The 15,435-nt window shown below is 45.0% G+C and overlaps 1 protein-coding gene across 2 annotated transcripts in view; it reads left to right on the top strand.

The window, feature by feature from the left end:
- SEL1L3 (SEL1L family member 3) overlaps positions 1-15,435 on the top strand; it is a 117,179-nt gene that overhangs the window by 38,969 nt on the left and 62,775 nt on the right. For both annotated transcript variants that reach the window (XM_005554621.5, XM_005554623.4), the window contains exons 7-9: positions 3,406-3,538; positions 5,576-5,708; positions 7,249-7,389. In XM_005554621.5, the coding sequence (XP_005554678.2) occupies positions 3,406-3,538; positions 5,576-5,708; positions 7,249-7,389 (407 nt within the window). The remainder of the gene's footprint in view (positions 1-3,405; positions 3,539-5,575; positions 5,709-7,248; positions 7,390-15,435) is intronic.

Below are 15,435 nucleotides of genomic sequence, written 5' to 3'. Positions count from 1 at the left end.
CCAAGTAATTTGTTTTTTGTTGAAAAGCTCAGTTAATGTAAGGATCCATTAAAACAGATAACTCCCTTAAACATTTTTTTCAATTTAAACATATTTATGTATATATTCATTTACCAATCTATCTAGATAGGGCCTTCTTTTGAGTACAAATCTAGAGATTAGAGTTTCCTGTGGGCTTTTTTCACACTTGTAAACAACACCCAATTTCTGTTTCTTCCAAATGAAAACAAAGACAGTTGTGGAAACAATCAGAGCCCACAAGCCATCCAGATTTTTCTCAATTTTTTTCAAGACATGTTACAACAAGGTTTTAGTAACCTCTGTTGCGTCTACCCAAAATAATCAACTAGTTTTTATAGAAAGAACAACTCTTTCTTTCTTTTTTTTTTTTTTGGGGGGGGGGGACGGAGTCTCACTCTGTCACCCAGACTGGAGTGCAGTGGCGCGATCTCGGCTCACTGCAAGCTCCGCCGCCTCCCGGGTTCACACCATTCTCCTGCCTCAGCCTCCCGAGTAGCTGAGACTACAGGCGCCCGCCATCACGCCCGGCTAATTTTTTTGTATTTTTAGTAGAGACGGGGTTTCACCGTGTTCGCCAGGATAGTCTCCATCTCCTGATCTCGTGATCCGCCCGCCTCAGCTTCCCAAAGTGCTGGGATTACAGGCGTGAGCCACCGCGCCCGGCCGAGAACAACTCTTTCTTTCCCACTCATATTTTATTGAATTACATATTTAAGTAAATGGTACGATTAGCGTAAACATACTATTGGTATTAACTGGTTTGGGCTCAAGTGATCCCCCCACCTCGGCCTTCCAAAGTGCTGAGATTACAGGCATGAGCCACTGCACCAGGCCAACATTAACTGGTTTGAGAGTATACACGTCTTATTCTTGCTAAGTGTGCAACTCAAAATGTGGGAGCCAAAGTCCAACAGAGGATTAGGTTAAAAATGATAATCACTGTTGCTAACGGTTATGGTGTCTGCTCTGTGCCTGACGTTGTTTGAAATGCTTTGTTTACATATTAGTTTATTTCATCTTCATAACAACCAGACAGGCAGGTACTGTTGCTATTTCCGTTTTTTAAATGGGGAGACTAAGGCTCTAGACAGTAAGCTCTAGGCAGTGAGGCAGTGAGCATCCCGGATGCTGTGAGCATCAGTCAGTCGGTTTTGCATGAGGACGGTCAGGTAAGCTGGGGAGTTCGTTCACCTGCAGCTCTGTTAAGGGGGCTTCCTACTGCAGAAGCATTGCTTTGTATCCATTGAGCGCCCTGTGCTGTCTCATGAGGGCTGTTGGAATGTTCATGTCTTTTCAAGGTCTTGGAAAACAGAATCAATTCACAACTCTAGAGATAATAACTTTATGACCTCTCCATAAATAGGCAGGAGAGACCATCATCTTCACAGTCCTACAAGACTGAGATTCTGAAAAGAATAATATCAGGAGCTAAAGCACTTCTTTTCCATTTTGGTGGCATTTAGACAACGCTAATCTCTAGACATTCGACGTTGCTGCTGTCGGCTGTTGCTGCCAGGCTGTGTGCTTTGCTTCACCATCTCACCCCTCCTCCCTGGCCAGGTGCACCTGCTAGGGCTTGGGTTCTTTGCTAACAGACAGTCCATCTCCCGTTCTGAAATAACCCTGAGTTGCCTGGTTTCCCTGATCCAACTGTGGGTAGCTTGCCCTGTCCCCATCCATGTCGTCACTCCGGCCCTTTGCTCCCTCGGCTCCCTGGGCTCCTGGCGGCCTGCCTGCCTGCCACTTTGTTTTCTTTCCTTCTGCTTCCATCTGCCCCTCGTGGTTCCTGGCTCCGTCTTGTTGCCTGACCTCTAACTGGATACCTGTCTTAGCCCTCACTCCCCTCACTGTTCATGTATGCTCTGATCACACCTTGTCCTCCCATTCTTACTTTAAATTCTTATTTGTTATTTTTATTTATTTATCAATTATTATTATTATTATTTTGAGATGAGTCTCACTGTTGTCGCCCAGGCTGGAGTGCAGTAGCGCGATCTCAGCTTACTGCAACCTCTGCTCCCGGGTTCGAGTGATTCTCCTGCATTAACCCCCTGAGTAGCTGGGATTACAGGCATGCACCACCACGCCTGGCTAATTTTTATATTTTTAGTAGAGATGGGTTTCACCACGTTGGCCAGGCTGGTCTTGAACTCCTGACCTCAGGTGATCCGCCCACCTTGACCTCCCAGAGTGCTGGGATTACAGGCGTGAGCCACTGTGCCCAGCCTTATTTTAAATTCTTAATAGGTAATAGATGCACATGGTTTTTTAAAAAATCAAAACTTTGTAAAAATACAGTTAAATGTCTTGCTCCCAACCCTACCCTCATGCACTTCACCCCAACCCCCCAGCACCCCATGGGGAGATAATTCTATTGGTTTCCTGTATAGAGTTCTACCCAGAGTTTCTTTATGCAAATATGAAAAAAATCTGTTCCCCTCTTTCTTAGATAAAAGGTATGCTCTGTGTCCTGTATTTTTTTTTTTTTATTTAACACTATATTTTGGAGATCTCTCCAGGTTCTTTTGTCCCTTTTTTAGTTGCATAGTGAAAAAGCTCAAGTCCAAGGTACACTGAATGGATGGGCCAGTCCCCACAGGCGGACACTGGGGTTCTCCTGGATGGATGGGCCAGTCCTGACTGATAGACACGGGGGTTCTCCCATCTTCGGCGAATATAGACAATGTTGCAAGGAACACCTTCATGCGTTTTATAAATGCCAACCCACTTTGTCCTCTCTTTCCTTCCTGATGTTTCAATCCCTTCAGGACAGCGTGGTCCTCTAACTCATCACCTATGCTCACCTCTCATCTCCGGCTAAATCCTCTGAGCTGGCTATGGCCTCCTCTTCCTAACTGAATTTTGCCTTAGTCCTTATCTAATAGTCTACGCTTTTGGCTTTCCCCCACAGCCACCTTCTGTTCATTCAACAAGGTTTTTTATTTTCTTTTAAAGCAAAATATTTCCAATGAAAACCAACAATTCCAGACAGACAATTCCATTGATTCCAAACAATACCACCACTATCAACAGTACATATTGAGTATTTACTGTGGGCCAAGCACTCTGCTAGATGCTTGACATCTTTATACTTCACTTAATCCTCTTAACCATCCAGTAAGTGAAGAACTATCATTTGACACAGGAGGAGACAGCACTGGAGAGGAGGTTAAGTGACTGGGCTGAGGTCTTATAGCTGGTAAACAGCAAAATTGGGATCCTAGCCCAGGTCCACCTGGCCCCACACTGGTCTCATCTGCCAAAACTCAGAGTGAAGAGCTTGGGGCAATTTGGGTTAAGTCAAGGAGAGTCTAGGAAAGAGACTCCTTTTAAGTCATCTAGTTCCGGCACAGAGCTCTCTTAATCCTCCATTCTCTTCTCTAGCTTCCGGGAGGATTTCCATTATAATGACACAGCTGGGTACTTCATTATTGGAGGGAGCAGGTATGTGGCTGGCATTGAAGGGTTTTTTGGACCTCTGAAGTACTATCGCCTTCGCAGTCTGCACCCCGCCCAGGTGAGTCCCAGGGGATCAGGAAGATTGCAGTACTCCTGGGTGAGGGGTATGGGCCTCAGGGTGTGCAGCCCAGTGTAAATAAAAGTTTACCCAAGCCGGACCATGCATTGCCTCTGTCATCAAACATCATTAATATTGAGGCTTTTCCCCCAGCAAAGGCAATAATAGATTTCTGTTAACATTTGGTTCATTTAGTACTCATAAAATGGAAACCATTTACTTCCTCTGTTTTAATAACTACTAGTTTAATTATAGAGTAGATTTTCATCAGGCTGTTGCCTATCCAGCGATTAAGCTAATGAAAGGAGAGAATCTTAGTTATTTGGTAAAGCTTCTTTTATATGCTATTATTTAAAGTATCAGAAGAGATGCTGTAGCAAATTAAAATCTTGGTTCCATTGGCTGCTCTCTTCAGAAACACAGGCCTTCGGCTCACGCTGGGGTCAGTTGGCAGCAGTTGTATGGATCGCAAAGGGCATTGTGTTCAGGGCCGAATCCTCTGCACAGTGCCTTCCACATCCAAAACCCGCCCCTGAATGGAACTGTCCAATGCTCTGGGCCAACGCAGCTGGACTGGTCGGAGGAGAGGGCTGTTTCCCCACGAGGGAGTCTTCAGGGCACTTGTTTTCTGGGCTGTGTTAAGGAGATCAAGGACCACACCTGATATCTGAAAGGGAAACATTCTTTCATTCCCTTCACCCTATGGGGTTTATTCTGAGAAAAACAGGGGTCACTAGACAAAGTCATAATCAGGAAAAATGGGGAGCCCTGCTGTCCATGGGTGACATCTTACAGCCTCTGTGAGAGACCTTTGTGAAAAGGGGAAAAATGAAATAGTCATTTGTGCAACAAATGCTTATTGAGAACCTACTGTATGCCAGGCTCTGAACTAGGTGCTGAGGCAAGCAAGATGGGTAGATTTAAAATTCATTTGAAGGTTGTCCACAATGAGAAATCTGCTTAATATCGACCAGGCGTGGTGGCTCACACCTGTAATCCCAGCGCTTTGGAAGGCTGAGGCAGGCAGATCACTTGAGGTCAGGAGTTTGAGACCAGCCAACATGGTGAAACCCCGTCTCTACTAAAAATACAAAAGTTAGCTGGATGTGCTCACTTGAACCCAGAAGGCGGAGGTTGCAGTGAGCCAAGATTGTGCCACTGCACTCCAGCCTGGGTGACAAGAGCAAGACTATCTCAAAAAAAAAAAAAAAGAAACGTACTTAATATCATGAACAGTACGTATACATATACATACATATATTCAAACACAAAATGGAAACAAAATTATTCTAAGAATACATACCCTTGCTATATTCAATGCACGCTGATATTTTGTGTTCTACTTTATAAAAACAAAAACCACCACCAAGACTCTGTAGGTTACCACCCGCTGAAATAACTTTGTGACCCTCTAATGGGTCCCAGCCTCTATTTTGAAGCACACGGAGTTAAGTCCCTTGTTCCTGAGGAGCTCCCTTTTGGGATCTTAAACAAGGAATTCATGAAAGAATACAATACATGCTTAAATTCAGATGTGTTTGGGAGTGCTGAGGCAGGAACGGGTACATCGGCCCGCAAGTGAGATGGGGTGAGTCTCTAGGGGGGCCTGTCCTGAAGCCACGGCCTTGCACCCAGCCCTTGGAGGCTGCAGAAGAGGGGAGGAGGGCTCTTTGATGCAGCAGGCACATCATGAGTACTTGCGTCTTTTCGTGGGAATTGAAGGGGGAGGTGAGTGTGATTTTCTAGGGACAGAGTGCAGCCAGAGAAAAGAAGAGGGAAGAGTCCCAGTTTCTGGGAAATTCTGACATTTAAGAAGCTGGACACAAAGAGAAGCTGGAGGGAAGCCGTCAGAGCTGGCATGTCCTTGAATTAATATCAATGACCTTGCTTTGCAAATCCAGAGTGGATGATATGTGTACAAACAGGCCACCTAGAGATGTCAGTGGGAGAATGAAGTCAATCCGAACACATTTTCCTAGAGGTGGATGGACATTTGATGACAATTGTTGTTCATTTGACTTTCTTGCCTTCTTGTAGATTTTTAATCCCCTCCTTGAGAAGCAACTTGCTGAACAAATCAAGTTATATTATGAAAGGTGTGCTGAGGTTCAAGAGATAGTATCTGTGTATGCATCCGCAGCACTGCGCGGGGGCGAGAGACAAGAAGCATGTAAGTGTTGAGCTTCAGGGGAGCTGTTTTAAGCTCTGTGCATTTGCATAAACACATGTTTGGCTTCTCCATAATGGGATTAAAATTGAACATATATGACCTGGCTCGCATACCAGCCGGGACAAGTGTGACCTTGAGCCCTCCACTGGTGGATACAGGTGAAATTGTACATTCTACCTGGATTCTACCAAGACCAATGACAGTCAAGAAGAACCAAAACATCTTATAGCTCCAACCATAAAAATCTAGTTTACAAGTACAAATGAAAGCGAGTGTTTTGTGCCTCGCATGGCCTTATTCCCATCCATAAGGCCAGCCTAAGAAAATAAAAATGAATTGGAAAATAAATTAATCATTAGAAATGTTTCCCCATCAGTGCACTTTTGTTTTGGGCCATTAATATCTGAATATTACCTTTCAGAAATGTTGAACGGTGACTTTGTTGTTTGGAGTTCGGTTTTATTTTTTAAATCCTTGAAATTGACTCATTCTCGAAGACATCGGTAATTTTTAACAGAAGGAATGAATTTCAAATAGACTGCTTCATGCATGCTCATATTTGCACAGACATCCTTTTACTCACACAGGGTGTTTATCAGTTACAAAACTTGGTCCTGTCTGGTCCGCCAGTGTTCCAACTTGGATCTAGCACTTACACATTTCTCTGTGATGCGGATCTTGCTGTTTGATATGGTGGCACTAGAGTTACTCACATATGTTCCATCTGGAAGAGAAATTCCTGTGGGGCCTTTGCCATCAGCAAAAGCAAATTGAGTATTTCAGTCCTGCCCATATGCCTCTCCATCTCCAGAGCGGAACTTCTCATTCCAGGTCGTGGAGGGAAGGATGCATCTCAGACATGCCCCGGTCCAATAGGGTTCACATGAAATGGTCCCATGTAGTGATTAGAGATGGTGACGGGTGAGTGTGGAAAGAAAGTGCTTCTGCAATTCAATTTAAGAATAGGCTATACTGGTCTCCAGCTGCTGCTCTCACTGCTGAATCATCCGGAAAATATGATGCTGTCAAGCGGAGGGGGAAGATATATAGGAATAGTAATAACCCAAAGAGGAAAGAAACTGACTTGGGTAACTTATGTACTATCAGGAGACATACCCTGAGATGGAAGGCCAGGCATACACACCCATCTGTTTGGTGGCATTAGGAAGATTTTCCTACCATCTTCAACTGCCTTGCCTCCCTGGGGGTCTTTGTGCTTCGCTCCTCAACTCAAATGCCAAGAAAATGGCCTAGATATTGGCCTCCTGGGGACCAGTCAGAGGCCAGCTGCTCATTCTGTAGAATTATTCAACAGCCATCAGCAACTTTGGCACATTTCTCATGGACTTGGCTCTGAATTTGTGACCTGGAGGCAAAAGCATCATAGCCAATTTCAAATCCCAAAAGGACCCAAACCAACATCCAGTAATGGCAAGTCTGGCCTCTTCTTTCTAGTTCCTCTTAGGACCAAGGGCTTTAGGGAGGTGAGTCTTATCTTCTGCTAAAGGGTGTGATGTCTTCTGTTTCCTCTTCTGTGTAGGCCACCTCCACAACTCCTACCTGGACCTCCAGCGCAAGTATGGGAGACCCTTGATGTGCAGAGCCTTCCCCTGGGAGAAGGAGCTGAAAGACAAACACCCCAGCTTGTTCCAGGCATTACTGGAGATGGATTTGCTGACCGGTAATTGAGTCTTTGCCTCGGCTTTGGGCACTGGTTAGAAAGGCTCCTTGTTTTTCTCTGTTTCACTCACCCTCTTTGGTGATTTAGGCCTTAAAGTTATTTTTAACCCTAAGGTTTTAGCTTAATTTCAAATTTAAATTCTGCCCTTGTATGTCCACAACTCTCGATATATCTGTGCACACTTCCAACACTAAATGCAAAAACTTAAATTTAGGAATTGCTCAGGCAGTTCTTTATTTAAAGCCAAGGCCACAAATGGACAGCCTGCAGCCAGAGCCAGCCCCCAGATGTAGTTGATTTGGAAAATACCTTGTTGTATATGTTAAAAAAAAAAAAAAAAAAAAGTAGTTATGTATATCTAAAAAGCTTGTACGAAAATGCAAATTTCTAGCTTTTTTTAAAAAAGAAAAAACCAAAGATCTGGCAAGACTGGGCATTTCTCCTGTGTGGCAGCAATTGTGGAGGTGAGGCTCAGACCAGGCATACCTTGCCCACCCACAGCACCTCCTGTCTATTTCGTCACCTCCTGCTTACTTCATTCATGGATCTGACCCATGTGAGCCCACAGGCACTTGAACTTGGGACCTCTGATTTGAAGTACACTTTCAGCATCATCTCAGGAATCTGCATAAACTTCCCAGGGATGCCACCAGCTTCTCTGCAGGCCCATTGCAATTTGGGTTTGCTTAGTAATTCCGTGCATCCTCCAGGGCCATGAGGGATCTTAAAACCATGCCTGTTAGGAAGAGGAAAGGCAGCTGGAGATGTTCAGCCTGGTGAAGAGGATCCTAGCAGGGAGTTGCCAACTGTCTTAGTGGTGGGAGGCAACTCCACGTAGTCCTGGGCATAGAACCAGATCTTGAGTTGGGGCGATGCAGAAAGTGACTTCTGCCTCATGTAGGATTGGTGTCTTACATTGCACCCACTGCCTAAGAATGGCAGTGTCTAACAGCATAGATTTCCTTTGCCAACAGTGACCCTCCTGCAAAGAATTCAAGTCATATAGGATATTTTATCATTCATTCTTCTGATGCTCACTCAGTGACTACTCAGTACCTTGGCTAGACTTCAGAGATACGTGAAGTAACACAATGCTTCTGTCCTTGAGGAGTGGACTTGAAAGCAAAGAAAAATAGTAATGCATTTTATTAAAGGTATAGAAGCTGATGGTGGAGACACAAAGAAAGGAGTGGTCAGTTCTACCTGGAGGGCTGAGGCGTTCTGGGAAGGCTTCCTGGAAGAGGAGACACTGGGACTGATTCTTGAAAGGCCAGCAGGTGTTTGCCAGATAAGAGAGTTGGGGGTGGGAATTGCAGGCAGAGCAGACCCTGAGAGGTGGTAACAGCACAGCGTGTCGCATGATGGTGCTGTGACAATGGGGAGGCAGGAGAAGCCCTGCAAAGTGATTATTCCAATGAGGGCTCAGACACCATCCTGAAGTTTGGGCTTTACCTTTCAGGTGACAGGGACCTGTTGAAGGGCTTCAGGCAACAAGAAGAGGCATAGTGAGATCTGGGATTTTGAGGTCACGGCAGGGAGGTGAACTAGAAGGGCGTGGAGCTGGAAGAAGGGAATGTATTGCCATGGTCCCTCGAGGAGAGGATGCAGGCCTGAGTGGGACATGGTGACAGGAACAGAGCTGAAGGATGTAGAGATGGGCTCTGAGGGACTCCATAGCTGCTTGGATGTGGGCACAAAGGATAAGTAGGCTGTGTCATGTTGTATAATGAGTGGCGTAGCCTCTGGAGCCAGCTGGCCTGGGTCCAATTTTAACATTCACTAGCTGTGTGATTTGGGCAAGTTACTTAATTTCTCTGAGCCTTAGTTTCTTCAACTGCAAAATGGGGATGATAATACTATCTGTCTTCTAGTGTTGGCTTCAATAAATCGAGAGACATATAGATATGTATACATATATAGGTATATGTATGTATATGTGTGTGCATATGTGTATATATCATATATAATATATGTATATTACATTATATAACATATAAAATATAATATAATATATAATATACAAATGTTATATTATAATATATATTATATAAGTATTATCTATTATAGAATATATATTATTATATAAGTATTTTATATATATAATATACTTAGAACAGTTTCAGCACATGGTAAGCCTTACATAAGCAGGGTTTTTCAATCTCACAATATGGACATTTCGGACTGTAGAATTTTTTTTGTTGGGGAATGTCCTGTGTATTGTGGGATGTTTAGCAGCATTTCGGGACTCCACAACTAGATACAGATAGCACCCTCCCCATATCCCTCCTCTCCAAAAACATCTCCAGGTATTGGCAAATGATCCCAAGTCCGTAGGGAGGCCAAATCACCCCCAGCTGAGAACCACTGCTATGTCAATGTTATTGCTCTTATTACTGGGCAGAGATAATTCCAGGTTTCCGCTGGATGGCTGTCCGGAGGTGATGAAGCCCCGTGCCCCAAGATCCGCAAACAGGAGAGGGAGATGCACGTTGGACAGTTTAGGCTAAATGGGCTAAGACCACATCCACACCAACATTGTTTTTATGCGAGTTCCGATCCTACTTAAAAATAGTTTGGCTGATTGGAAACAGGAGCACATCCTTTTTACAAAACTTTCTTTTAAAAGTAAATACTATCTATGAGAATGTTTTCATGTTATTGTTGCAGATCAAAATTTTGTTTATAAGAATTTAGAATGATTTATTTTCCATGGTGGTCTGGCAATGAAATCTAATGAAAAACCCCAATCAGAAGTCCCCTTACCTTAAGACTCCCTGGGTATGGGTGCTGCAGAACCACTAGATTCCCACGCAGTGAGCCTGTTCCACTGACCTCTGTTAGGAGTCTGGGGCCCCCATCAGTGGGGAGAGAGGGGGACCCAAAGCTGGATTTGCCACTTTAGGACGCACCGTTTGTGCTTAAACTGCCTTTGGGGTCTTCTGGTGCCAAATTAGAACAGCCCCAAGGAGCTTCCCCTGAGGGACCATACCTGCCAGCCTCCCCTGCCACCACATCCTCTGCTTCCAGAGGCACATGGCCAGCTGCCTTCCTCTTCTCTTGGCCTTTCCCTGGCCTAGGAGCTGGCAGGGAGGGAGAGCGGAAGTTTAGGTGAATTTCTAGAACCAAGCCCCGGGACCCATTCGCCTTCAGCGCCTCTTTTTCTAGGTCACATTGGAAGGACTGGGGAGCCTTCTGTAGCGGTAGGGCGTATACTCCTTAAGGTCATCTCTCTACCTGGCACAGGGCCCTTGCTTGGGCTATCATAACATCTTCCAGCAAACCTGGGAGAAAGACTGGTGTCTTGTATTGCACCCAGCTTCCTAACAAGGCTGAGAGAAAAAAAAAAAAAAAACAAAAAAAACGATTTTGCAAATTGAGGGTAAAAAAAAAAAAAAGAATTTATATTTCCAGCACGTCTTTACTCTGATCTCCTATAAAAAGAACCATAGTAAGACGAGTGTGACGCTATTGCCGTTCTCAGTTCCTCAAATACCCTTCGTTCCAAGTTCGTCCTGCCCACAGTGTCTGGCCCTAGCTGGCTCCGGCGGGCTTCAGATGACTCTAGTTAATAGGAACTGTGTTTGCGTTCTATTTTCTGCTGCTGCCCTGACCTGTCCTGTCCTGTTGATTAATAGACTTTATTAGAACATCCTCATCATATTACATTTTTCATATCTGAGATCAGCTGTAAGAATGGATTCAGGCATGAGATGTTTGATGCTTGGAATTCTTACTGTGGGAACTGAATAGGCGCAGTAACAAAGATAAGGAATTTAACTGAGTGGGTGTGTTCTGAAGTTACTCACAACCTTTCATTCATTCATTTACTGAACAAGCATTGACTGAATGCCCCCTACGAGCCAGGATAGCATTAAAATGGGACTGTGTTTTGAATGAGAGTCATTTAGGCTAACGTAAAAGAAAACATCAGCTCCCATAGTTTCCCCAAAGGGCTTTAATTTGCGGAATTTTTTTTTCTGGAATTTTTAACAAATAAGATGACATCATGGAGCAAGAGAAAATGGGCTCTAATTTCTGGTTCTGTCTGAGAGTCATCTTCTTCCCTGCCAGCAGCTTTTCTTCATAGACACAGCCAGCACTCCACTTCCAGGCCGCTACATACGCACGTTTCAGACCTGAAAGTGTTTCTTCCCCCCACACTGTGTGATTTTAGATGGATCATCTGCTCACTATCTCAGCCAACAACACACTTCAAAGCAGAGATGAGAACATTGCAGGGGATAGAGAGTGGGGAGGCTTCGGCTTCATTAACAGCCAGTGGGAAGTGGAAGAGTGTCCTCCACATTCCTGTCCAGTGAGGTCAGCACCTTTGAGTTGTGTCCAGAATAACCGTATTCTTCTGCTACAAAAGAGAGTCGCCAAATATTTACACTTTTCCTCTTTAAGGGCTGTGATTTATCTTTTAAAATTCTTATTCGTGCCAGAATACACATAACAAAATTTGCCATCTGAACCAGTTTTAGGTGTACACAGTTCAGCAGTGTAAAGGATATTCACATTCTTGTGCCTCAGAGTTCCACAACTCTTTTCTTGCAAAACCGAAAATTCATACTCAGTAAACATCTACCCATTGCCTCCATCCCAAACCCTGGGAGCCATCATCCTGCTTTTTTTTTCTATGAGTTTGACTGCTTTAGGTACCTCGTGTAAGTGGTGTCTTACACAGTATTTGTCTTTTGGTGACTGGTTTATTTCACTTAGCATAATGTCCTCAAGGTTCATCTCTGTTGCAGTGTGTGTTAGAATTTCCTTTCATCTTAAGGCTGAATGGTATTTCATGACATGTTTATACCACACTTTATTTATCCATTCATCCATCGATGGACACTTGGGTTGCTTCCACCCCTTGACTATTGTGAATAACTTTGCTAAGAATATGGGTCTACAAATATCTCTTTAGAACCATGCTTTCATTTTCTGTTGGAGATATACTGTATCCAGAAGCAAAATTTCTGGGTCATATAGTAATTCTACGTTTAGTTTTTTGAGAAACCTCCATGCTGTCTTCCACGGCAGCTGCGCGCTTTATATTCCCTCCAACGGTGCACAAGGGTTCCAATTTCTCCACATCCTCAGAAACACTTGTTATTTCCTGTTTTGTTTGGTTGTTTGCTCGTTTTTTTTGAGACAGAGTCTTACTCTGTCGCCCAGGCTGGAGTGCAGTGACGGATCTCGGCTCACCACAACTTCTGCCTCCTGGGTTCAAGCGATTCTCCTGCCTCAGCCTCCTGCGTAGCTGAGATTACAGGCATGCGCCACCCCACCCAGCTAATTTTTGTATGTTTAGTAGAGATGGGGTTTCACCATGTTGGCCAGGCTGGTCTTGAACTCCTGACCTCAAGTGATCCGCCTGCCTCAGTCTCCCAAAGTGCTGTGATTACAGGCATGAGCCACTGCACCTAGCCTTTTTTTTTTTTTTTTTGTCTGAGACAGAGTTTTGCTCTTGTTGCCCAAGCTAGAGTGCAATGGCGCAATCTTGGCTTACTGCAACCTCCGCCTCCTGGATTCAAGCGATTCTCTTGCCTCAGCCTCCTGAGTAACTGGTATTACAGATGTCCGCCACCACACCTGGCTGATGTTCTGTATTTTTAGTAGAGACAGGGGTTTTGCCATGTTGGCCAGGCTGGTCTCGAACTCCTGACCTCAGTTGATCTCCCTGCCTTGGCCTCCCAAAGTGCTAGGATTTCAGTTGTGAGCTCCTGCACTCAACCCTTTGGGATGTCTTTGAGGACATCTAAGCTGTACTGTGAAATCAGGAAAGTCGACAGTCATTATGCAGGATGGTAGTTCTGGTAAAGAGGATGCCTACACAGTGGCAAGGGGGGCATCGGAGAAGAGCCATCTGCCTGGGGCGACAGGAGAGATGACGTGAGGAGAGGTATCTAAGTGGGAACATAACAGCTGTTTGCCAGGCAGGCAAACTGAGGAGTGTGGGCGGATGAGGTATGTTCCTTGGTGAGTATGGGGCACAAACACACCATGTGTGGTCATATAGAAGAAGGATCACTTCACTAACATATGGCATAGGCAGCTAACTTATGCCTAGCACGGTTGCAGGTGCTGTCGAGAATTCAGAGTATAAGTTGGATCCTTCCACTTCTTGCACCACCCTTAACAAGCTTGCCACAGAGTGAGCGACGGAGACACGTGTAGGATCAAATGGTGAAACTCAAGGCAGAGTAAGATGAGCTTTATTCAGGCGAACCTATTCCCCAGGTCCATATGGTATCTTTCTGTCCACTAAGTTCTTTCGTAGACATTATGTCACTTTATAAAAGCATTGCATTTTAAATTCCGGTTAAACCAGACTTTCCCCAATATATAAATTACTGCACAAAAATAAATTATACCTCACAGCCATGAAGATGGCTATTATCAAAAAAAAAAAAAAAAAAAAAAAAAAACACCAGGAAAAAAAAACTCCTCAAAGACAGGAACAGTATCTAGGGTTTCGGGGGTTTTTTGTTTTTTATTTATTTGTTTGTTTTTTAAGACCCTTGCCTCAATAAGTATTTGTTGAGTAACTGAATGGCGGCAGCCCAAATGAATAAGTGATCTCACCTTAGTACTCAAAACATCTTTGTTGGGTCAACGAATCACTGAAGGAATGAGGAATTTGACTTCCAGGAGACCCAAGTTCAAGGTTTGTGCTAGTCAAGGGGCATCTCCGATCCAGACTGCTAAGAGATCTATGGGCTTACTCTGCTTCTTTCTACATTTCCCTCATTTCTTCCACTCTCTCTCAGCCTGTTTCCTCTGAGGAGCGACTGCTCTTTCTCGGTAGACACTTCTGTAAACATCGTTCTGTTTCTCAGGTCTACCAGGACGCTGTTTACCAGCTTTCTGCTGTCAACAGCAGTAGACCAGAATCCTGCTCAGGTCTGTGCACACTCATTTACAAAAGAATTCCAGAAATGTAGCCGTCATAGTTCTTGCTTTCATACCATCTGTAATCTAGTTGCTGAGATATACAGGTTCCAAGATGTAAAGCAGCCCCGAGATACCTGCAAACCCAGTTCAGGACTCGTGTACTGGGTGCATCCCAGCATGGTGCCAGGCCCTGGGGCGACCACAATGAAAATCGTGGACCAGCCCACACACAACTCTGTGCCAGGTGCCAGGGCGTGCAGAGGAGGGAGGCTCATTGAGAGTTGACAGCTGATGCGCTAACCTGGTATAAGACGCAGCTGTTCCCACTGGTGTTTTCCGCTCTGATGTATAACAGGACCCGTTCCTCGCCTGCCGGAGCGGGCACGCCTTTGAATTAAACATGGCGGGGCTACTCGGGGCGCCCAACTGCAGCGCATATAGATGTGGCCGAGTCCCCTTGCTGCCTCGGGCATTCCAGGGCCTCTGCTCTGCATCCTGATTTTCTTGCTTGGCACAGGGATTCTCCTGTACTGCTGTGACTCGTAGCTCACCACCGTCTAGACTCTTGGGTGGCATCCAACACGAGACCCCAGGTTCAGGACTCTGGAGGAGGACTCTGATTGGTCAAACTCTATGTTGTTTCCTGGGGAACCTCTAATTCTCTAGGAAAATGGCTCCTGCCAGAGCATAGAAATTGCCCCATTAGCATTTGGGTTTTTTCTAATGCTAGTGCGGTGGTGTTTTAGTATGTGTGTTCTTTCATTATTGAAGAGTTGTGCTGGCCATTTCCTTCTTTTACTTTCCTGTCACACCTTGCCTGTCAAAACCGAGCCGTTTGAATTCAAAAACCCTTTGAATGGGGCCCTGGCATCCAGAGAAGAGAGGCGATGAGGACTGGGCTGGTGAGAGGCTGCAGGGATGGCAGTGGCAGGCCGGGCTCTTGGTTGTGGTGGGGAGCAGTGAGGAAGGACACAAAGGCACTGAACAGGTGACATGAAGGTAGAGAGGGGAGGAGGGAACTGGGCAGCATGCCCCCAGGGACATCTGCCCCATGGCCAGGCCTATTTATTCCTTTCCTGCCTTTCATCTGCACTAGGCACCTCTGAGCAAGGGAGTTGGTGCCTGTGGCTAAAGGAAGTCCAAGGTCTGCCAACA

This window comes from Macaca fascicularis, chromosome 5 (assembly GCF_037993035.2).
Source record: "Macaca fascicularis isolate 582-1 chromosome 5, T2T-MFA8v1.1".
Lineage (NCBI taxonomy): Eukaryota > Metazoa > Chordata > Mammalia > Primates > Cercopithecidae > Macaca > Macaca fascicularis.
The sequence above is the reverse complement of the archived record's forward strand: the minus strand, read 5'-3'. Positions and strand labels throughout refer to the sequence as shown.